The sequence below is a fragment of the Pelodiscus sinensis genome, chromosome 5, assembly GCF_049634645.1.
Source record: "Pelodiscus sinensis isolate JC-2024 chromosome 5, ASM4963464v1, whole genome shotgun sequence".
Classification (NCBI taxonomy): domain Eukaryota; kingdom Metazoa; phylum Chordata; order Testudines; family Trionychidae; genus Pelodiscus; species Pelodiscus sinensis.
The window spans coordinates 134,153,999-134,175,300 of NC_134715.1; the positions used below are offsets into that span (position 1 = coordinate 134,153,999).

At 54.2% G+C, this 21,302-nt stretch overlaps 2 protein-coding genes across 3 annotated transcripts in view; both read right to left on the reverse strand.

Moving 5' to 3' along the window:
* Positions 1–1,727: 1,727 nt before the first annotated feature.
* Positions 1,728–21,302, reverse strand: part of LOC142829723 (C-type lectin domain family 4 member K-like) — a 114,735-nt gene continuing 95,160 nt past the window's right edge. The window contains exon 9 of the mRNA XM_075931106.1: positions 1,728–2,736. Coding sequence (XP_075787221.1) covers positions 2,574–2,736 — 163 coding nt within the window. The 3' untranslated portion in view covers positions 1,728–2,573. The remainder of the gene's footprint in view (positions 2,737–21,302) is intronic.
* LOC142829720 (C-type lectin domain family 4 member K-like) lies at positions 2,873–16,370 on the reverse strand. Of its 2 annotated transcripts, none has more exons than XM_075931097.1 (6): positions 12,249–12,931; positions 12,020–12,133; positions 7,621–7,728; positions 6,593–6,733; positions 5,714–5,865; positions 2,873–4,746 (listed from the first exon to the last, which is right to left on the reverse strand). In XM_075931097.1, the coding sequence occupies exons 1-6, from the start codon at positions 12,334–12,336 to the stop codon at positions 4,624–4,626; spliced, it is 726 nt and encodes a 241-aa protein (XP_075787212.1). In that variant the 5' UTR covers positions 12,337–12,931; the 3' UTR covers positions 2,873–4,623. The 2 variants fall into 2 exon arrangements, with proteins under 2 accessions (XP_075787212.1, XP_075787213.1); XM_075931098.1 differs by lacking the exon at positions 12,249–12,931 and adding an exon at positions 16,168–16,370 and having other exon boundaries at positions 2,874–4,746.

Below are 21,302 nucleotides of genomic sequence, written 5' to 3' on the forward strand. Positions count from 1 at the left end.
GGGAACCCATTCCAGTGCTTCACCACCCTCCTAGGGAAATCGTTTTTCCTAATATCCAACCTGGACCTCTCCCACCACAACTTGAGACCATTGCTCCTTGTTCTGCCATCTGTCACTACTGAGAACAGCCTCTCTTCATCCTCTTTGGAACCCCCCTTCAGGAAGTTGCAGGCTGCTATCAAATCCCCCCTCACTCTTCTCTTCTGCAGACTAAACAGACCCAACTCCCTCAGCCTCTCCTCATAAATCATATGCTCCAGCCCCCTACTCATTTTGGTTGCCCTCCGCTGGACCCTCTCCAATGCGTCCACATCCTTTTTGTAGTGGGGGGCCCAGAACTGGACACAATACTCCAGATGTGGCCTCACCAGAGCCGAATAAAGGGGAATAATGACATCTTTGGATCTGCTGGCAATGCTCCTCTTAATGCAACCTAATATGCCATTAGCCTTCTTGGCTACAAGGGCGCCTGTTGACTCATCTCCAGCTTCTCATCCATTGTAACCCCCAGGTCCTTTTCTGCAGAACTGCTACTTAACTGGTTGGTCCCCAGCTTGTAACTATGGTTGGGATTCTTCCGTCCCAAGTGCAGGACTCTGCACTTGTCCTTGTTGAACCTCATCAGATTTCTTGTGGCCCAATCCTCCAATTTGTCTAAGTCATTCTGTACCCTATCTCTGCCCTCAAGCGCATCTACCTCTCCCCCCAGCTTAGTGTCATCTGCAAACATGCTGAGGGTGCAATCCATCCCCTCAGCCAGATCATTAATAAAGATATTGAACAAAACCGGTCCTAGAACCGAATCTTGGGGCACTCCGCTAGAAACCGACCGCCAACCTGACATCGAGCCATTGATCACTACCCGCTGGGCCCGGCCTTCTAGCCATCTTACCATCCATTTATCCAATCCACATTCCCTTAACTTGCTAGCAAGAATATTGTGGGAGACGGTATCAAAAGCTTTGCTAAAGTCAAGGTATATAACATCCACTGGGTATGTCTACACTACCCTCCTAGTTCGAACTAGGAGGGTAATGTAGGGATTCTGCACTTGCAAATGAAGCCCAGGATTTGAATTTCCCGGGCTTCATTTGCATAAGCGGGGCGCCGCCATTTTTAAATCTCCGCTCGTTCGAACCCCGTGCCGCGCGGCTACACGCGGCATGAACTAGGTAGTTCGAACTAGGCTTCCCCCCCCCCCCGCATCCCCCTCCTGTTCTGAAATGTGATTTGTCCTTTTCATATGTGTTCATTTTTTTAAATTGTATCCTTTGGTATATATGGTTGTGACTATTTTCTTCCACTATTTGATCTGAGGAAGTGGGTCTGGCCCACGAAAGCTCATCATCTAATAAACCATCTTGGGTATACACTACCCTCCTATTTTGAAATAGGAGGGTAATGTAGGCATACCGCAATTGCAAATGAAGCACGGGATTTGAATTTCCCGGGCTTCATTTGCATAAGCGGGGCACCGCCATTTTTAAATCCCCGCTCGTTCGAACCCCGTGCTGCGCGGCTACATGCGGCACGAACTAGGTTGTTCGAACTAGGCTTCCTAGTTCGAACTACCGTTACTCCTCGTGAAACGAGGTGTACCGGTAGTTCGGAATAGGCACCCTAGTCCGAACTACCTAGTTCGAGCCCCGTGTAGCCGCGCTGCACGGGGTTCGAAGCAGCGGGGATTTAAAAATGGCGGCTCCCCACTTATGCTAATGAAGCCCGGGAAATTCAAATCCCGGGCTTCATTAGCAAGTGCGGTATGCATACATTACCCTCCTAGTTCGAACTAGGAGGGTAGTGTAGACATACCCTAGGTAACGTCAGAGGGTGACATCCTGATATGTAACTTGTTTGTATCTGGGTATAAAGATGTGTGTTGAAGGGGCTGTCTTTGTCCAGTGTAGGGGGCAGTGAGACCTCCCACTGGCTGAGCTGGGCCATTGTCAGGGGTACATACGCATGGGATTCGAAAGAGTCTACTGTCGACTGTTATTTGACAATAAACCTGGTCTGGTGTTTTCAATTCTTATCTGATTTTCTGATGTTTAGGGGTGCTCTCGGCATCTACTGTGTTGCCTAGTTGCACAACGTCAACACAACACACAGAAGAAGCACACACACACATGCAGTTAAACGGTGATCATCACTGGACACAGTAAGGGCCCTGTCATGACACCACATCGGTGACTTCTCACAACCACAACACTTCTGGAAGGGGTTGCGCCCATTGGGGTGGAAGGCCTGATGAGTTAGGATGTATCACACAGCAGAGCAGGGGTATGAGGGCACAGGCAGCCAGGCTGATCATCCCCGGGTAGGCTGCCCCACTCAGACACCAGGCCTCAGCTGCAACCTTCCAGGGCAGGGGACACCCCTCGCCACACCCGCCCAGAGGCTGCTAGAGCTGGTCCCTCCCCACGTGCCTGGGAGCCACTAGGAGGAACTCTGGCCGAGTCTTCAGGATTCCTCCTGGGGCTCCCCCTGCAGTGCAAGATCCATTGATGGACGGGGCTCCTCAACAGCAGGGAGCGTAGAAATCAAGGCGCTTTTGGGGGGCTGGGCCCTGCATGTCACAGTCCAGCCTGCCCCAGGGCCTGCTTACAGATCCACCGCGCAGGCAGAGAGCAGTTGACGTCATTCCACAAAGTCTGGTCCTCTGTGCAGCTCTGAGCACAGTCTTCGCTGCCTCCGATCCCCTGGTGCCAGTTGTCAGGCTGGTCCGGAATCCAGAACCTGCAGAGCAGAGTGTTCCTGTGTCAGGAGAACCACGGCCACGTGCCGAGCTCCGACTCTGGTGTCAGCAGGGGACCAAGACACCCAGAAATGACTCAGCAAAGTGCCCCACCTCCGCCCCCATCGGCATTCTCTGCAGCATTCGTGGCCGGGTACCAAAGGGCTTCTGGGGGGGGAGCCATTGCCATGGGTCTAACGGGCCGGCAAAGGGCCACGGCGAGCTTGTGGCTCCAAACACGGAGCAGCAGCCGCTCAGATCTCAGGGTCCAGCACCAAGCGCGCGGCTCAGCACGTCCCAGGCTGTGTGGAGTTGGCTCGAAGCCAGCCCCTCAGCTGCTGTAAATCCAGGTGGTTCATTCATCACTGGCACGGAGCTCACGCTGCGTGTCTGGGCGTGATGTGACTGGATTTCAGCAGGAATGTGAAATCCTGTTGTGTGTTTGCCCCACATTCTGCGTAAAACGAGCCAAGTGCGGTGTCTATTGAAACCTGACATTCCGCTACTCATAGACATGTACGATTTGGTATCTGACCTTATGCGTATGGGCTCTGTACGTGTATTTTAACTGTTTGCTTCTGAGAGGAAGCAGCAGGAGTCACCCACCTACTGTGAGGGGTGGCTACTGGGGGTGCGTCTACACAGCACCCTACCCTCGAATAAAGCTACGCAAATTGCTCAGCTAATTTTGGCCTTATTTCGAAATAGAGCGCAATTCCGACTACTGCCTTAGCTCTCATGGAACGAGGGTTACAGGCACACTGGAATAGCATGCCCACCATTTTGAAATATATTTTGAAATAATGGGTCTGTTTGAAGATGTGGAATTGCTATTTCTGATACTTAAAGTATCTCAAACTAGCCCCACTGTCTGGATATGGCCTAAGCGAATAACTGTGCTTCTTGGACACTGGCCCGTAAGTGCTGCCAGTAAACATCTCAGGAATTCTGCTGCAAACCTGCAGGACCCCACTGCCTCTTGCCTAAAAAGGACTGAGTCCTGTGTGGACAGGTGAGTTGCTGGTGGGACAAACTCCAGTTTGGAAGATACTTTTACACAGCGAGAACAATGGGATTCCCTCCACGTGGGCAAGGGTATAGCAAGGGCCTTACAGTTTCCTCCCTCTTTGTCTTCACTCCTGCTCTTCTCTTCAGAAGCAGTTTTGCTTTGAATTGGGCCGGAAAGGGTGGTTGACATCTTAACAGAGACGTATTCCAGAGACTCAGAACATAGCAGTTTATTCCATCTGCACCAGGAACTTGGTGACTCCTGTATGTCCTGTGATTTCTTTAACAATTCTATTGTTAACCTTTTCTGTCTTTCAACGCTTAGCTTGCAGACTCTAAAGAACTGGCCAAGCGAGTTCTTTTGGGTAAGGTCTGAGGTACACACTGATCTGGGACTGTGGCTGGTCCCCTGGGATCAGGCGAAACTGTTCGGAGCTAGTGGGATTGCTTTCCACACCTCTCAGCAGTGCAATGTGCGCGTGCTGGTTGTGGCACAGAGATCATGGGCATGTCTGGGAGGATTGTGCGTGACACTTCCTGCTGGCTAGCGTGGCAAACAGAAGTGCTCTGTGTGACTGGTTTGCTGCCCTATAGGGAAGGACCCCCAGTCCTCTGCTGTAAGTGACCCTGTTTCTAAGCAATTGGCATTAGCCTGACCCTCTCAATGGTGCCCCCAGAAAACCCTTAAATTACACTGGGCGCCTGAGCAAAGGGGCGTGCGAGGAATTCCTAAGAGGGTTCATTTCTGTTTGGGCAGCACCCAGGAGCCTCCCTCAGGATCGGGCCCCTGCACTGGGGGCTGCACGGACCCAAAGGGCTGAACTGACGCTGCTGAAAGAGCTTGTGACGAGACATTAACACGGGATCAGTCTCCGCGTTACTCACCCCCTGCTGGATTCTTCTCTGTATTCTGAGCCGTCCACCCAGTGCCAGCAGCCTTCATTCCCCAGGTTGGTGAGTCCAATCCAGTGGGGTTTTCTCTTGGTCTCCTGGATGATGAACTCCTGCCCAACACAGATCCCAGCATGGCCAGGCCACCCAAGACAGGCTGCAGGGGCAGGGGCAGGTGCAGATGCTTGGGCTGAACAGACCGGGGAGGGGAGTGGGCGTCGGGGGGTGTGACCAGGCACTGGGCAGGGGCAGACACAGTGTCCGACCCCAAGCGCTGTCAGCGACTCGCTGGGAGACCCTGTGGGAGTCCTGGAGCGTCCCTGGGCCTGGGTCTGCACGGGGTAACCACGGCGACCTGTCCCAGAGCATCCCCAGCGCAGCCCCCTCGGCGCTGGGCTGCGGCAGGAACTGATGGGCACAGCAGGGCTCCCGCCAGCGCCTGGCCCTAGAGAGGCAGAGCACGGAGCCGAGAGCTGGGTGTTAAGTGTTGCCCGGCAGCAGGGTGCGATTTCCCTCCCCAGAAGGGGTCACACAGGCCAGGGGCTCTTGTGGGAGGGGGAGAAGGGGAGAGAGGATTCTCTGGGAGGGGCATAGACCCCTTGCCACAGGCCTTCTGGCTGCAGGCATCCCGTCCACCCGCCCGCCCAGCGGCTCTGACAGGGCTTAGGGCTTCCGACATCCCCAGGGGGATATTTGCTGGGGGCAGGGCGCCCATTTTCCTGGGGTCCCTGGGCACAAGCCCCATCGGCCCATTGGATAATCCACCCCTGCCTGAGCCCAGCCTGGGAGAGGGATCGCAGGGGGCCCTCACTGGACAGGTCAGTGGTTGGCCGTGATGCTTCACTGGATGGAGAGCAAATTAGGAACCCAAATCCCCCTCTCCCTGCCTCCCAGACTTTGGGGTGTCCAGGCCTGGCACCAGGACCCTGCCCATCCCTGCGTCAGGTTCCAGGGCCGGGCATCCTCGCCCAGAGTTTGGCACAAGGCACGTCGCAGGTTTGCTGCATCCTGTCACCAGCTCCAGGCATAAAACCGGGCCCCGACCCATGGTCCAAGCCCCTCGGAGGTTTCTGCACTCACCTGTTCCCCCTGGGAGGAGACGGAGGTCAGGTGTGAGCCCTGAGACACACAGAACTGCTGGGCCTCAAACCACGACTTCTCTTCTTGGGAGAAGTAATAGAGGTTCCCACTGTGACCCTTCCAGCCTGCGGAGAGCTTTGTCCCCACGTCTCCTGGGATCAGAGATTGGGGTCAGACAGCAGGGCTATTTCCCCTGCCCCTCGGTGGCCCCAGGCCCAGGGAGCGTCTGAGCCTGGTTCTCTAGTCGCTTAGTGAATCACTTCCGTGGCCGTAGGAGGGATCCCGGAGAAGCTGCAGAGAGCAGCCAGCCCAGGGTCCCTCCCCCAGCACGGAAATGCAGCTGTGTCTGGGATGGAGCATGGGCCGGTGCCAGTGCAGAGCAGCACGGCTGTAATGGGAACGGGAAGACTCACTGCTCAGTTGAGCTGGCGGGGGAACTCAGGCGGTGGGGGGCAGAGGATGTAGCAGCGCAAGGTGGAAAAGCCCCTGGTTCTGCACCAACAGTGCTCAGTGACCATTAGTGGTCAGTGGTGAAGGTCTCAGGTCTATTTCCTGTCAGGTTCCCCCACATCCTGCAGGGGGCGCTGGCCCAGGGACAGTTCTGAGCATCACCCCCCGGCACTGAAAGGCCGGTTTATCTCTGCCTGTGCCCGGACTGGCCTGGATCGAGCCAGAGCTGGTAGCTGGGGGCTCCCATTGGCTATCGAGGCCGAGGGTGCCACTGAACTCCACACGGATCCCCGCGGGGTGGTGCATGCACAGTCACAGGTGTGTCTCATGCAGGGAACTCGGTGCTGGCGACAGACCCTGCACTGGCAGCCTGGGAGCCTGAGTCTCGTTCCCCCCCCCGCACCGGCAGGACCAGGGGCTCTGACTCACTGCAGGAATCCGGCCCGGCTCCTCGCGCCCCAGCGACCGTGTCCAGATAGGTCTGGAGTTCTCTGTTCTCCGCACTGACATTTCTCAGCCGGGCTCTCAGCATCCGGACTCCTGCCTGCACTTCGCCCAGGAGCTGCAGCGCTGGGAGCAAGTCAGAGCGACGTCAGCAGGGATCAGAACACGGGACTGGGGGGACGTGTTCTAGGGCAGCCTCTGCCGGCCCCATTGGGCCAGCCCCTGGGCAGGCAGGAGGGGACAGGCCCTGCTCCCAGCGGCTCCCAGTGGAAATAGACGCTGGGTGCAAAGACGCAGACAAGGTCCCACGGGAAGTTTGCAGCAGGTCTGGGAACTGAATCAGCTCCCTGAGCTCCAGGCCCGTCTCCCCAGCCACGTCTTCCTGACTCTGCCGCCCTGTGACCTGTGAGCGCGTCCCCTGCACCTGAGTGACTCTGGGCCACAGACGGAGTGTGTGCACAGCCCTGCCAGATGGACGGACGGGCAGTTGTGGCGCTGCCCACAAGGGGGCGCTCTGCCTCCATCACTGTGACGGGGGCTGGTACCCAAACTGTTGTAGCTGCCTAGGAAGGGCTCAGAGGTTGGGGACAGAGGGGAACTGAGGCTCAGGAGAGCAGCTCCACCAGTGCCCAGCTTCCACCACGGTCTGAATTCAGCCCAGTCTGGCTCATGAGCTGTATCTCTCTGCCTCGTCAGTGTGACCCTGACACAGCTGGGCCAGGGGGACTCTGGCATGAGGGACACACTAGTGAAAGGACAGAAGATGCTGACCACTAGGCCTCCTGGTCAGGAGCAGGGAAGGATTCAGCAGCCAGCAACTGCCAGGAGGGGGTAAGTGGGAACAGAGCCCCCATGGGCAGAGGAGTGAGCAGAGCAGCAGCCGATTGGACAGGGAGAAGGCCAAGGAGCAGGGGACACGCGAAAGCGCCCACCGGCCTCCAGCCAGGCGCGTGCTCGGCTTCCAAGCCTGGGGAGGGAGTGACCCTGTTGCCGGGCCCCAGGCTGAGACTTACTGTCCGATTCCCTGGTGGGCGCGGCCGAGGTGTTGGTCGGCTGCAGGGAGACTCTCAGGTTCCGCGCGGCTTCTTCCACCTCCTGCAGCCGGCTCCGTCCCTGGGAATCTAGAGATCAGGTGTCGGCGGGTCAGCGACCGGACTGACCTGGCTGGGGACGTGCCAGGTCCAGAGCAGGGCCTGCCCCACACACCTGCCTGAGCGCAACAGGCGGCTGTCTCTTTGCAAGCCTCCCCCCACATAGCGTTGCCGGATAGTTTAACCAAAAATACCGAACACACCCACCTAAAAAAAAACACAAGGAAAAAAAGAGGACTCCGAGAAGTATTAAGCAAAAAAAAAAAATAATAATAATAATAATAAAAAAAGAAAATATATCCTAGCATTAAAGCAGAATGGCTCTTTCAGTGCGTGCAGTCAGAATAGGGATAGGAAGAGGGAGAAGTTGAGCACTAAGACCCAGAGGAGGCATTGCCTCTCCTTGGTCTTTAGGCTTTTTGCCTGTGGCCATTTTGTTTTCTTGATCAAGACAGAACACAGCTTCCCTGCGGAACCAGGTAAGCAGAGGGGCTGGGACCGGGGCGGGGCTGTCAGAGACCAGGGGCTGGGCTCAGCTGCCACGTGTGTCGTAGGGTTGCCAGGTGTCCTGTATTTTCGCCTCTTGGCAGGGAAAAAACCCCAGAAAATACTGGACATTGCAGGATTTTTTTACCAGACATCTGGACACCCTCTCTCCATGGGCACACGGAAGCCCAGAGCAGTTGGGTCACTGCTGCTGCACGGGGCACCTCTGGGGCAGGGGGGCAGCTCTGTGGGGCAGGGAGCTGGGCCCGACACGCCGCAGGCAGGCCGTGCGAGGGGAAACTCCCCGGCTGGGAGTCCCCGGGACAGTGGGGCAGACGTCTGCGGAGGTCGGGGAAGCTCTTTGGCTGGAGGATACCGAGGGGGCTGGAGCCCTCTGGCCTGAGACTGGCTGAGCCCCCCAACACCTGCCTCTGGGCGGGGCCGAGACTGGCTGCCCCCCGTGGCCCTCCCCACCGCTGGCTCTGCCGTTCTCTGACCCGCGTTCCTGCAGCGCCCGGCCCTGTGGGGCTGAGTCCTGCTCCTGGCACCGTGCCCGTCCAAGTGCCTGCCCACGGCCCTGCCGGCTCTGCTGCCGGTGCCTCTCACCCCCTCGCTGTTCCCCGTAGGCCAGGCCCTCGCCCATGTCCTGCAGGGCCACAACAGCCATGCCCCAGGGAGCCGGCTTCTTTTCCAGCTGGTGCATCCCCAGCAGGGACCCTCTCCGAGCGCTGTCTCAGCCTTGTCCCCCATCCCGCTACATGTCTGGCTCCACTTTCCGGGACGGGAGTGGAGTCTAGTGGGTACAGCAGTGGCCCACAGTGGCCAGCACCAGGTGACCAGAGGGAGGGAACAGACCAGGGAACCATCCCATGATCCCTGCCCGTCACCCAGTCCCAGTCCCTGGCAGACGGAGTCTGGGGAAAACGGCTAATGGCCACTGATGGACCTGTCCTTGAACTGCCTCAGGTCTCCCTGGAGCCCTGCAAGGGCAACGTGGGGAGTGTCTTTCTCGTTCTCAGATGAGGGCCACATCTGTGAGAGTGTTTGAACTCTGCTGCCTGCAGGTTTCACTGGGCGCCCTCGTGTCAGTGGATGAAGGCGGGGCCACGCGTGGGGGCAGGAAGGGCCGTGGGCCCTCAACATGCCACAGGAAAGGAGCAAGGGGCCCATAGAGCCGCACAACTGGCAGGGCCTGGCACCGGCCGTAGGGCTGAGCCTGCCCTGCGCTCACCAGCAGTGGCGGGATGGGGAGCCACCTGGCTCCAGCCACGCGGCCCAGGAGCAGGGTGGGGGGTGGTGTGGAACTGCCCCGCAGTCCCCAGAGTCAGGGCGTGGGGCGTTGCACTGAGAGTCGGGGGGGTAGAGCGGGCTGGGCCAGATGGCTCCACTTCCAGCCTCTGCCGGCCAGTGCAGAGGGCCCCAGTCCCTGCTGCTGCCCCTGCTAATGCCCCCGGTGATATCGCTCTGGGCAGGGCTGGAGGTGAGGTGGGGCAGGGGCAGGGTGGGGGCAGAGCAGGGGCAGAGGGATGCGGGTTGGGATGGCGTGTGGGCAGGGTAGGAGGGGAGAGGTGCCCCTCCCCGGGCTAGGGGTGGCACATGAAGAAACCACGGGCAGGGCCAGCGCCCCCTGTGTCCTTCCCTCGCAGTCGCACCCAGGAAATCACATTTCCTTGTTCGGTTCCCCCCATTCACAGACATTCTCACCCTCCCCCAGTCTCTCTGTTTCAGCCTCACACCCCCTCCCACCCCCACCCCCTCTCCTCTGCCTTTTAAAAGTCTGCTCCTATGGGAGCTGGTCCACCCTCCTAATCACTTGTATTGCCCGTCTTTGGGCCGGTTCCCATACACGTATTTGTGGGTGGGGTCTCCACTGCTGCAGGCAGTACTCAGGCTGTGGGCAAACCAAGTATCTATACAGTGGCAATGGGATGTTTCCGGTCTTCCTAGCTATTCCTTTCCCAAGGATCCCCACGATTCGGTTCGCTTTGTGGACAGACACTGGACAAAGAGCAGGTTTTGCAGGGAACGAGTCACGACGACGCTGAGCTCTCTCTCTCTCTCTCTCTCTCTCTCTCTCTCTCTCATGCTAATTGCTCCTTTAGAGCCCATCATTGCACAGCTCTGGCTGGGATCATGCTCTGCCATGCGCACGACTTTCCATTCATCATCGCTGAATTCCTGCTGCCCTTTGGTTGCGCAGTCACCCAGGTTTGTGAGATCCCCTGGAACCCTCTGCAGTCGCCTTGGGACCTAACCATTGTGAGCCACGGTGTAACATCTGCAAACTCTGTCACCTCCCTGGTCAGCACTTTTCCAGATAACGTCCCTGTAAGTGGAACAGCGCCGGTCCCAGGCCCGACCCCTGGAGCCCCCATTCTGAGACTCGCCAGCCTCCCCATTTGTTCCTGCCCTCGGTTTCCTGATGTTCCCATGATCGTCTAATGATCCTTCAATTAATTGAATTAACCCTTCGATTGCCTTACTCACCCTGTCCCCCCCGTTCATTACTCGCCTTGTCTCCCTCTGTTCATAAACAAACTCCCAGCCCCAGTGGCAGAGCTGGGAGCAGCACTAACTCTGCAGCAGGTAAGAGCTGCCTGTGGGGCTTGAGCACGTCTCTTACGTAGACAGCAGGTATGAAATGCAGGGGTTCTAGCTTTGGGGGAGGGGCTCTGATAGGTTAACAAGCCTTGCAGAGGAGAGGGCAGTGGTGGACAGGCCACTCACCCAGCTGCTCACCCTGCTGCTTCGTGGGGAGCCCCAGTGGGCAGAGCTCATTAGCCGGTAGGGGCGTGGCCTGGCAGTGCTGGTGCAGGGGTTCGCGGTTCGCGGTTCGCAGACCGGCATTTGGGAACTGCTGCTGTGGAGGATGGGAGGTAAATCCAAATGATCTGCAGAAATGGCCTGGGGGCAATCGGACGAAGCTGACTTAGGACAAATGCAAAGTGCTGCCCTGAGGAAGGAACAATCCGTGTCACACACAGAACGGGAAGCGACGGTCTAGGAGGAGCCCTGCAGAAAGGGATCTCGGGGTCAGAGCGAACCACAAGTAAAGAGGACTCGACAGTGTGACGCTGCTGCAGAGTGAAAGCAAACACGACCCACTCCGACCTACTGTGCTCAAACGCTCCACATCCCTCACTGCGCACTGCCTGCCAGCCTCTGCCAATGCACACACTCCCCAGAACCCCTCCATGACACCAGGGACAGGGGCCCTCCCCCCTCTGCTCCTTCAGCTCCCCACTCAAACACCCCTCTTGCCAGATGGGGCTGGGGGCTGCAGGGGCAGGGGCTCTGTGGCGGGCAGGGAGTTAAACCAGCCCCACACTCCCAGGCCAGGCCCGAACCCCTGGGCTGGCCTCTCTCCGGCAGGTGGATGTTTCAGTGGCACCAGGGCCACACCTGGGCTGAGGTTCATGCTGGTGACACGTGGTCAGGCAGGGACCCAGCTTGCCCCTCGGAGCGAGGTCGAGCAAGCGGGGCTGCCACACGTGGCGTGAAGCCAGGGAGCTGATGCTGGGGCAGGACGAAGGACACCGGGCCCATCCCTGAGAGGTGGCTGTCTGACCCCTCCTGAGACCCCTCCAGCGCGGAGACCACGGCCTCCCTAGGCGACTGTGCCAGGGCTTGGCCATCGGTAGCGTTAGAACATTTGTGCTGTTGTCGAACCCCAGGGCAAGATCTCACAGCGCCGTTCCAATGCCCTGAGCAGGAGAGTTCCTGGAGGGACAGCCGGAAATGCGGGCGCCATGCTGCTGAGAACGGGGCGGCCCCTGCGCACGGGAGCCAGCTGGCCTGTATGGAAGGGGGAAACATGGGGCGTCGCTGAACTTACATAGAAGCGTCACAGCGAGGAGGGAGGAGGCCAGGGCCAGGACCAGGAGTAGCACCGCTGGGGTGATGCCTCTTGTCCTCTGCCACCAAGGAGCCGATCGCGTGGGAGCATTGCCTTGAAGGGGACCAAAGAAATCCGTGGTCAGTTACAGCTCGAACGCCCCCGACCGAGGCAACTGCCCCCTCCCATCCAACAACCGCGCAACCTCGTGTCCGTGACTGGGACTCACAGCAACGGCTCAGTCGGGCCACGTACGGCGAGAACCAGCCTGAGCTTGAATCTCCAAACTGAGCTCCCCCATCAGGAGTCACTGCCATGCCAAGCCAGCTTCTGTGCTAGAGATCCAGGAGCCGGATTTCTCCCTGCATAAGCATTTCTTGGGAGGGAAGTTTAGGACTTCTGAAATCCCTGCTCAGAGGAGTATTTTTAAATGAGAAAAGGAACCAGAACAACTTTATGAAAAATCACAAGAATGAGGAAGTGAAATTGGGGAAATATTATGAGCTGAAAGTGAAAACAACTAAGGAGGTATGTGTTTACATAATGCCTAGTTAACCTGTGGAACTCCTTGCCAGTGGATGTTGTTAAGGCCAAGACTAGAAGAGGGTTCAAAATAGAACATGGTAAGTTCACAGAAGACATGTCCATCAATGCCTGTTAGTCAGGATGGGCAGGCGTGTTGTTTCTAGCCCCGTGGTGGAAAACGTGAGGCCCATCATAGAATAATAGGACTGGAAGGGACCTCGAGAGGTCATCAAGTCCAGCCCCCCGCCCTCAAGGCAGGACCAAGCTCCATCTACACCATCCCTGACAGATGTCTATCTTACCTGTTCTTAAATATCTCCAGAGAGGGAGATTCCACCACCTCCCTTGGCAATTTATTCCAATATTTGACCACCCTGACAGTTAGGAATTTTTTCCTAATGTCCAATCTAAACCTCCCCTGCTGCACTTTAAGCCCATTACTCCTTGTCCTGTCCTCAGAAACCAAGAGGAACAAATTTTCTCCTTCCTCCTTGTGACACCCTTTTAGATATTTGAAAACCACTAGCATGTCCCCCCTTAATCTTCTTTTTTCCAAACTAAACAAGCCCAGTTCATGAAGCCTGGCTTCATAGGTCATGTTCTCTAAACCTTTAATCATTCTTGTCGCTCTTCTCTGTACCCTTTCCAATTTCTCCACATCTTTCTTGAATTGTGGCGCCCAGAACTGGACACAGTACTCCAGCTGAGGCCTAACTAGTGCAGAGTAGAGCGGCAGAATGACTTCACGAGTGTTGCTTACAACACACCTGTTGATACAACCTAGAATCATATTTGCTTTTTTTGCAACAGCATCACACTGTTGACTCATATTCAACTTGTGGTCCACTATGACCCCTAGATCCCTTTCTGCCATGCTCCTTCCTAGACAGTCGCTTCCCATCTTGTATGTATGGAACTGATTGTTCCTTCCTAAGTGGAGCACTTTGCATTTCTCTTTATTAAACCTCATCCTGTTTACCTCTGACCATTTCTCTAACTTGCTAAGGTCATTTTGAATTATGTCCCTATCCTCCGAAGAAGTCGCAACCCCACCCAGTTTGGTATCATCTGCAAACTTAATAAGCGTACTCTCTATCCCAATATCTACATCATTGATGAAGATATTGAACAGTACGGGTCCCAAAACAGACCCTTGAGGAACTCCACTTGTTATCCCTTTCCAGCAGGATTTAGAACCGTTAACAACAACTCTCTGACTACGGTTATCCAGCCAATTATGCACCCACCTTATCGTGGCCCTATCTAAGTTATATTTGCCTAGATTATCAATAAGAATATCATGTGAGACCGTATCAAATGCCTTACTAAAGTCTAGGTATATGACATCCACCGCTTCTCCCTTATCCACAAGGCTCATTATCTTATCAAAGAAAGCTATCAGATTAGTTTGGCATGACTTGTTCTTCACAAACCCATGCTGGCTATTCCCTATCACTTTATTACCTTCCAAGTGTTTGCATATGATTTCCTTAATTACCTGCTCCATTATCTTCCCTGGGACAGACGTTAAACTGAGTTTAAACTATAGTTTCCTGGGTTATTCTTATTCCCTTTTTTATAGATGGGCACAATATTTGCCCTTTTCCAGTCTTCTGTAATCTCCCTTGTCTGCCATGATTTTTCAAAGATCATAGCTAAAGGCTCAGATACCTCCTCTATCAGCTCCTTGAGTATCCTGGGATGCATTTCATCAGGACCTGGTGACTTGCTGACATCTAACTTTCCTAAGTGATTTTTAACTTGTTCTTTGTGTATCCTATCTTCTAAACTTACCCTCTCTCTGCTTGTATTCACTACGTTAGGCACACCTCCAGACTTCTCGGTGAAGACTGAAACAAAGAAGTCATTGAGCATCTCCGCCATTTCCAAGTTTCCTGTTACTGCTTCTCCCTCCTCACTAAGCAGTGGGCCTACCCTGTCCTTGGTCTTCCTCTTGCTTTTAATATATTTATAAAAGGTCTTCTTATTTCCCTTTATGCCTGTAGCTAGTTTGATCTCATTTTGTGCCTTTGCCTTTCTAATCTTGCCCCTGCATTCCCGTGTTGCTTGCCTATATTCATCCTTTGTTAGTTGTCCTAGTTTCCATTTTTTATATGACTCCTTTTTTATTTTGAGATCATGCAAGATCTCCTTGTTAAGCCAAGCTGGTCTTTTGCCATATTTTCTATCTTTCCTACACAGCGGAATTGTTTGCTTTTGGGCCCTTAACAACGTCCCTTTGAAATACTTCCAACTCTCCTCAGTTGTTTTTCCCTTCAGTCTTGCTTCCCATGGGACCTTACCTACAAGTTCTCTGAGCTTATCAAAATCTGCCTTCCTGAAATCCATTACCTCAATTGTGCTGGTCTCCCTTCTACCTTTCCTTAAGATCATGAACTCTATTATTTCGTGATCACTGTCCCCTATACTGTCTAGTTCCTCCCTATTTGTTAAAACCAAATCAGGGTCCTATGTGTGGCCACAAGGCATTTTGTTTACTGTTGCACACAATTCTGCTGGCTTCCATCTGCATAGCTTTTCTCTCCCAGCTAACCAGCACCTGGGGACTAAGGGGTTAACTATGTCTCCTGTTCCTACCCAGGTATCTGGTCAGCCAATAGCAATGCAGGTAGGGATTTCTAACTGGAACAAAGGAATTTTTATTTTTTCCCCTCCTGTGTTTGTGTCAGAGCAGTTTCTTCCAAGTAACAGGGAGAGGGGAGGCCCACCTCTCCAAGAAAAGACTTCTTCTAATGTTCAAGCAGGGGAAAATGTAGCTAGTCCGTCAGGTTTTATTGTTTTCTGGTTTGGGGATTTGGAACTGAGGTCTGTGCTGGTAAAAATGTTTTTTCTTTCTTTAAAAGTGTTTTTTCTCTCTTTTGTAACTAAGTTTAATCCAGGGCCTTTTCCCCAGAGTATCTAAATCAGTTGGTGGCTCTTTCCCATCTAGCCACTTTATTATGCTTGCAACTGTAGCTTTGTTTTGCTAATAAAAGCTTGTTTTCTTTTTCCAATTAACCAGTTTTGGTTGATTTCTGTGTCCCGGAAGTTCTGTCTGTCTGTCTGTGTGTCTGATTGAGGGGTCAGCTATCACAGACTGCAGCTTGTTTTTCTCTTTTCTCTTTTTCAAGCTCTTTTGGGGGGAAAAGAGCTTGGGGTACCTCCGGGGTTGGTTTCAAGTGTCCACCCATGTTTTGTGGGTTCAAAAGTACTTGATGGTGGCAGCAGATTCCCCAAAGTCTGGGTATTAGGATTTGGGGGAAGTTTTTGTACCAAAGCCTGTTGAGACAAGGTTTTGGGGTGCTCTTGTGGGCCCCCACTTCAGTATTTGTCATACAAGAGTGGGGAAAAGCTATTTGCTCCCTGTCCTTGGGGGAACAGGCTCCCTTCTCCCCCTCCCCGCACCAGGGGAGCCCCTTCCCTGCTGACCCAGCCAGCTAACATCCCAGCCCCAGCTGCTCAGGGGGAGAAGCCAGTGCTCCGGCAGGGACAGGGCAGAAGGAAGGAATTGGGGTGACTCACTGAAACTGGGAGCTGAGAGGAACCAGAATGCTCCTCCAGAGACCACAAGGCCAAGGAGGGCCCAGCGGGGGCCCAGGGTTGGGTGCAGCCCATGTGCTTACCTTTTAGTGGGGGAGCAACTTCGGACACCTGCAAGTTCTCATAGTCATTCTCCATCGACATTCTCTGCCTGCGCACAGAGCCGGACCCTGCTCACTGGCACCTGGGTCCTTTCTGCAGCCTGCCGGGTGAGGGCCTCCCTCTAACACTGCGCTGGCCAGAAATAGAAATGGGAAGTGATGCCTGGCGATTTCTTGGGAAAGTGCTGCCATGGCAGAGAGAGCTTCTGAACTCCTTGAACAGCTGGCAGGGCGTGTGGCCTGGTGGTGAGAGCAGCCCTGGCGCCAGCTGGGCCATGTGCAGTCCAGCCTAGTGGTGGAAGCAAGAGTTCTGCTGACTGGCAAGAGCCGGGATGGGGGACACTGAAGCCCACAGCCAGAAGAGGGGGCTGGGGTCTTTGCCAGAGAGACAAGCCCAGCCCAGCAATGGGGTCCACGCTGTGCATGAGGCAGGGGCAGACTGGGCAGCACAGGCAGGAGTCTGAAGCCAAAGGGGATGGGGCAAAGCAGGGGTAGGGCCTGGAAGCCGACTGGGGCACGGATAGGACAAGAGTAAACCCAGCCACGTGCTGTGGCTACCCCGGCAGGGCCCAGGAAGGGCAGCTGGCTCACTGGTCGCCTGGCAGTGATGTTCTTCAGTGAACTGGCCAGCAGCTGCCCCAGCTAATCCGGTCACTGATGTGACCTGGCAAGAGGGATCCCTGGCTTGTGTTCCTTGCTCTGCTCCTGACTCACTGAGAGGCTCTGGGCAAGTTACCACATCTGCCTTTACCAGTTTAAAGAAATAGGAGGGGACTAGAGCTTTGGGAAAGGGCTACAGAGCCTTTCACCTCAAGGCAGGCATGTAGACCCCAAGCTAGCATGGGAGAGACCCAAAACTGTTCCTGTCTGTCGAATGGTTGAGACTGAGGGGAGGGCCAGGTTTCTACAGGGTGGAGAGTAGTGTAACCTCGACAGCATTCATCACCGTACAACTATGACAGGTGGCCACGCCCCTTTTAGGGCTTGTGTCCCACCTTCATCTGCATTTCCGATCGTGTCAAGGGAGGCGCTGTTGCCCATTTTGAAAAAAAAAGTATTAATTTTTAATAACAGAAGAATGGCCAGATTGGTCAGATGAAAGTTCCTCTCACCCGGTGCCCTGTCTGCCGACCATGACCAGTGCCCGGTACCCTAGAGGGACTGAACAGAACAAGGAATCATCTGACAGAGGCCAGGGACACCATTCCTACCCAGCCTGGCTGATAGCCATTGATGGACCTCGCCTCCATGAATTTATCTAGTTCTTTCTTGAACCCTGTTAGTGTCCAAGTGTTCACAGCCTCCTCTGGCAAGGAGTTCCACGAGTACTGTGTGAAGAGAAACTTCCTTTTGTTTTAAACCTCCTGCCTATTAATTTAATTTGATGGCCCCTAGTTCTTCTGTTATGGGAACAAGTAAATAACTTTTCCTTGTTTACTTTTTCCACACCTGTCATGATTTTATAGACCTCTGTAAGCCTTCCCCTTAGGCTCCTCTTTTCTAAGCTGAAAAGTCCCAATCTTTTTAATCTCTGCTCATATTGGACCCCTTCCAAACTCTCATCATTTTTGTTGCCCTTTTCTGAACCTTTCTTTTTTGGGATGAGGCGACCACATCTGTGCGCAGTATTCAAGATGTGGGCATCCCATGGTTTTATACAGAGGCAATAAGATATTCTCCGTCTTATTGTCTGTCCCTTTCTTAGAGACTCCTAACATTCCTTTTGCTTTTTTGACTGCGGCTGCACACTAAGTGGATGTCTTCAGAGAACTGTCCACAATGACTCCAAGATCTCTTGCGTCACTGTAGCCAAATTAGTTCCCATCATTTTGTATGTCTAGTTGGGATTGTTTTTTCCAATGTGCATTACTTTACGGTCATCTACATTACATTTCATTTGCCATTTTGTTGCCCAATCACTTAGTCTGGTGAGATCTTTTTGAAGCTCTTCACAGTCTGCTTTGGGCTTATCTATCGATCCATGACCCATCGCTATTCTTTCCTCCTTTTGCTCTACACTTGTCTCAAAGCACAATCATGCCACATTCTCCCGGCCAAATATCTCCTTCGGCTCCTCTGTTCCTGACGGGTATGGATCTGTCCAGAGTGCTGCTTCCCTCTGCCTTCAAGGCACACTAGATCCCCTGGACCCTGCTTGTCTGCAGGCTTGTGGACCCCCTCAAAGAATTCTAGTCGAATGGTGAAGCCTGATTTCCCTTTATTTAAACCATGTGGACCTTTTCCCAGGAGATTAAGTTCATCTGCACCTGACAATTCTGTTTCAACCAGCTTTCCTGGTACTAAAGCAAGGCTTACTGGCTTGTAATTGCAGGTTCACCTGTGGAGCCTTTTTTAAAAATTGGCACCACATTAGCCATCCTCCAGTCATGTGGTTCAGAAGCTGATTTACAAGACCACAGTCAGTTCTGCAACTTCTCAGTTGAATTTCATCAGAACTCTTGGCTGAGTGCCATTGCCCCCAGCGCTGCACCAGCGGGGGTGTGATGTAGTGGGGGGAACTTGCTAACTCACTGGCCACTGTCTGTAGCACCACCGAGCAAGACAGGCGATGAGTCATTATGCAAAGAGGGTGTCTCAACCTGTCTGACCAGCTAACCCCCATGGAGAGGAACAAAGGAAGGTGGATGCTGCCCTGGCTGGGGGGCAGGGCTGGAGGAGAGGGAGTGAGTGTCTGTCTGGGAGGATGGAGGAAGCAGCCTCAGCAACAGGCTGGGGGGTTTAGAAGCCGAGACCCCCCCATCTCAAGGGGGGGCTGAGGCATCCTAGGCCTGCCCTGTAACCTGATGACATCTGTGCTGTGCTGTATCCTGCAGAAGCAATAAACCACCCCTATTCTACCGGCTGGTGGAGTCTGTTCGTGCCATTTCGGGGGTGCAGGAGGCGGGGGACCCCAACGCGCCGTCACAGGGACAATTTCCTGAAAAGCATGGCTGTACTCGCAGCCCCAGCGCGAGGCTCGGAGATGGACCCTGTGAGTGTTCAGAGAGCCCCCGTCTGACCTGCCAGGAACATGGGAGCGAGGGGTATGCGGGCAGGGGAATCGATAGGGAGATTCTGCCCCTGCAGCTCTAGTTCGAACCCAAACCTCCTCATTCGCTTCTCCTAGTGCTGGACAAGCTCACTGCCTGTCTGCCCAGGGAGCTAAGGACCAGGAGCAGAGGCAGCTCGCAGGGGGTGGAGGGGTGGACGTGTGTTTGGGGTAGCGGGACGTGCTAAGCGGTGTGTCTGGTCCATCCGCGCGTTGGTTGTTCCCTTGCTGTTTACAGGCCCCCGAGAAAGCGGCTGAGCCAGGCCTGTTTGTCGGCATGTGGACAAAAGCCAGGAGGCGCTGACCCTTGCCGCTTTGATTGCGCTGCTGTGTGAAGTCTCCGATGGGTAATTGCTCCCGGGTAGGGAGGGGCTGAGGTGAGCTGGGAGACGTGACTTTTTATTGCCACTTGTCAGGTGAAGTCGAGCTCTGCAGGCACAGCCTCAGAGAGCCACTGCTCAGAAGAATAGAAGGAACCTTCTGCAAGGGGCAGGCAGACGAGAGGACCGTCCCCGAGCCAAGGCCGAGACATCACCCTAAGGGTGGATAGCTTGGGAGCCCCGCTATGAAGGGACAAGGCAGAAGATTCTGGAAGGAACCTCTGGTTACGTCATGGGGCAGGGCAGCACGTTGTTCCACCCGCCATGGGGAAGGGGGTTGTATCGTTTGAAGAGCCCCCACCTCAGCAGAAGGGGGACTATTGTTCTTGGGGACCGGCTGGCTCCAGTGGCCAGGAGGGGGCTGAACGACTCACAAAGTGGGAGGGTAAAAAGGAGGGAAGAGATGAACGCTCATCACACCGTCAAGCGGTCGAGGAAAAAATACCCAAGGAAGAAAAGGACACACACAAAAATATTGATGTTGTCTGCAGTGTTCCCTGTAAGGGCAGCGCTTGATTAGCAGAGCCCGACCACAGAGCCAAGCATCCAGGCAGAGTCAGGGCAGAAGTCGGGGCCAGGGCGGAGCCAGGACGAGCAGCAGGCGACTGGGGGTGAGTTCTCAGGTTTTGTGTTTCTACTGGTGGTTCACATTCACACGTACCTCGGTGCACATAGTGGACCACAAGTTGAATATGAGTCAGCAGTGTGATGCTGTTGCAAAGAAAGCAAATATGATTCTGGGCTGCATTAACAGGAGTGTTGTGAGCAAGACACGAGAAGTCATTCTTCTGCTCTACTCTGCAATGGTTAGGCCTCAGTTGGAGTATTGTGTCCAGTTCTGGGCACCGCATTTCAAGAAGGAAGTGGAGAAATTGGAGAGGGTCCAGAGAAGAGCAACGAGAATGATGAAAGGTCTAGAGAACATGAACTATGGGGGAAAGCTGAAGGAATTAGGTTTGTTTAGTTTGGAAAAGGGAAGACTGAGGGGGGACATGAGAGCAGTTTTCAGGTATCTAAAAGGGTGTCATAAGGAAGAGGGAGAAAACTTGTTCATCTTAGCCTCTGAGGATAGAACAAGAAGCAATGGGCTTAAACTGCAGCAAGGGAGGTTTAGGTTGGACATTAGGGAAAAGTTCCTAACTATCAGGGTGGTCAAATACTGGAATAAATTGCCCAGGGAGGTTGTGGAATCCCCATCTCTGGAGATGTTTAAGAGTAGGTTAGATAAATGTCTATCAGGGATGGTCTAGATAGTATTTGGTCCTGCCATGAGGGCAGGGGACTGGACTTGATGACCTCTCGAGGTCCCTTCCAGTCCTAGTATTCTATGATAAGAACATTATTCTGCACATGGGTGGTAAAGATTAAAGGAAACATTAGTTGTCTGTATAGAAATATTGGGAGCCTGGGTAATGAATAGTGGGAGGACTAGAATTCCTCTTGGTGAGATGAGGCACGTGGCTGGAATAAAATCCACGCTATATCCTAGTTAGGAAGGAACCAGTGGACCAAAGGGCAGGGGAATGGTGCTCTCTGTTCAAAATGGCATGGCCTACGGTCAAGGCCCTGAGAACTTGGAAGACCTTGGCCGTGAATGCTTAGGGGTCAATGCCCCAACAGGAAAAGCACCAGACGGGGGCTGCTGCAGACACCAAATCGCAGGAAGGAACCCGACCCCTGGCTCCTTA

Excerpts from the sequence above, each read along its gene's own strand:
- LOC142829720 (XM_075931097.1), bottom strand. The coding sequence starts at position 12,336 with ATGGCAGTGACTCCTGATGGGGGAGCTCAGTTTGGAGATTCAAGCTCA. Across the intron at positions 7,729-12,019 it reads CCTCGCTGTGACGCTTCTAT|ATTCCCAGGGACGGAGCCGG; the intron begins GTAAGTTCAGCG and ends CCTGATCTCTAG. Across the intron at positions 4,747-5,713 it reads TCTCCTCCCAGGGGGAACAG|GAGTTCATCATCCAGGAGAC; the intron begins GTGAGTGCAGAA and ends TGTGTTGGGCAG.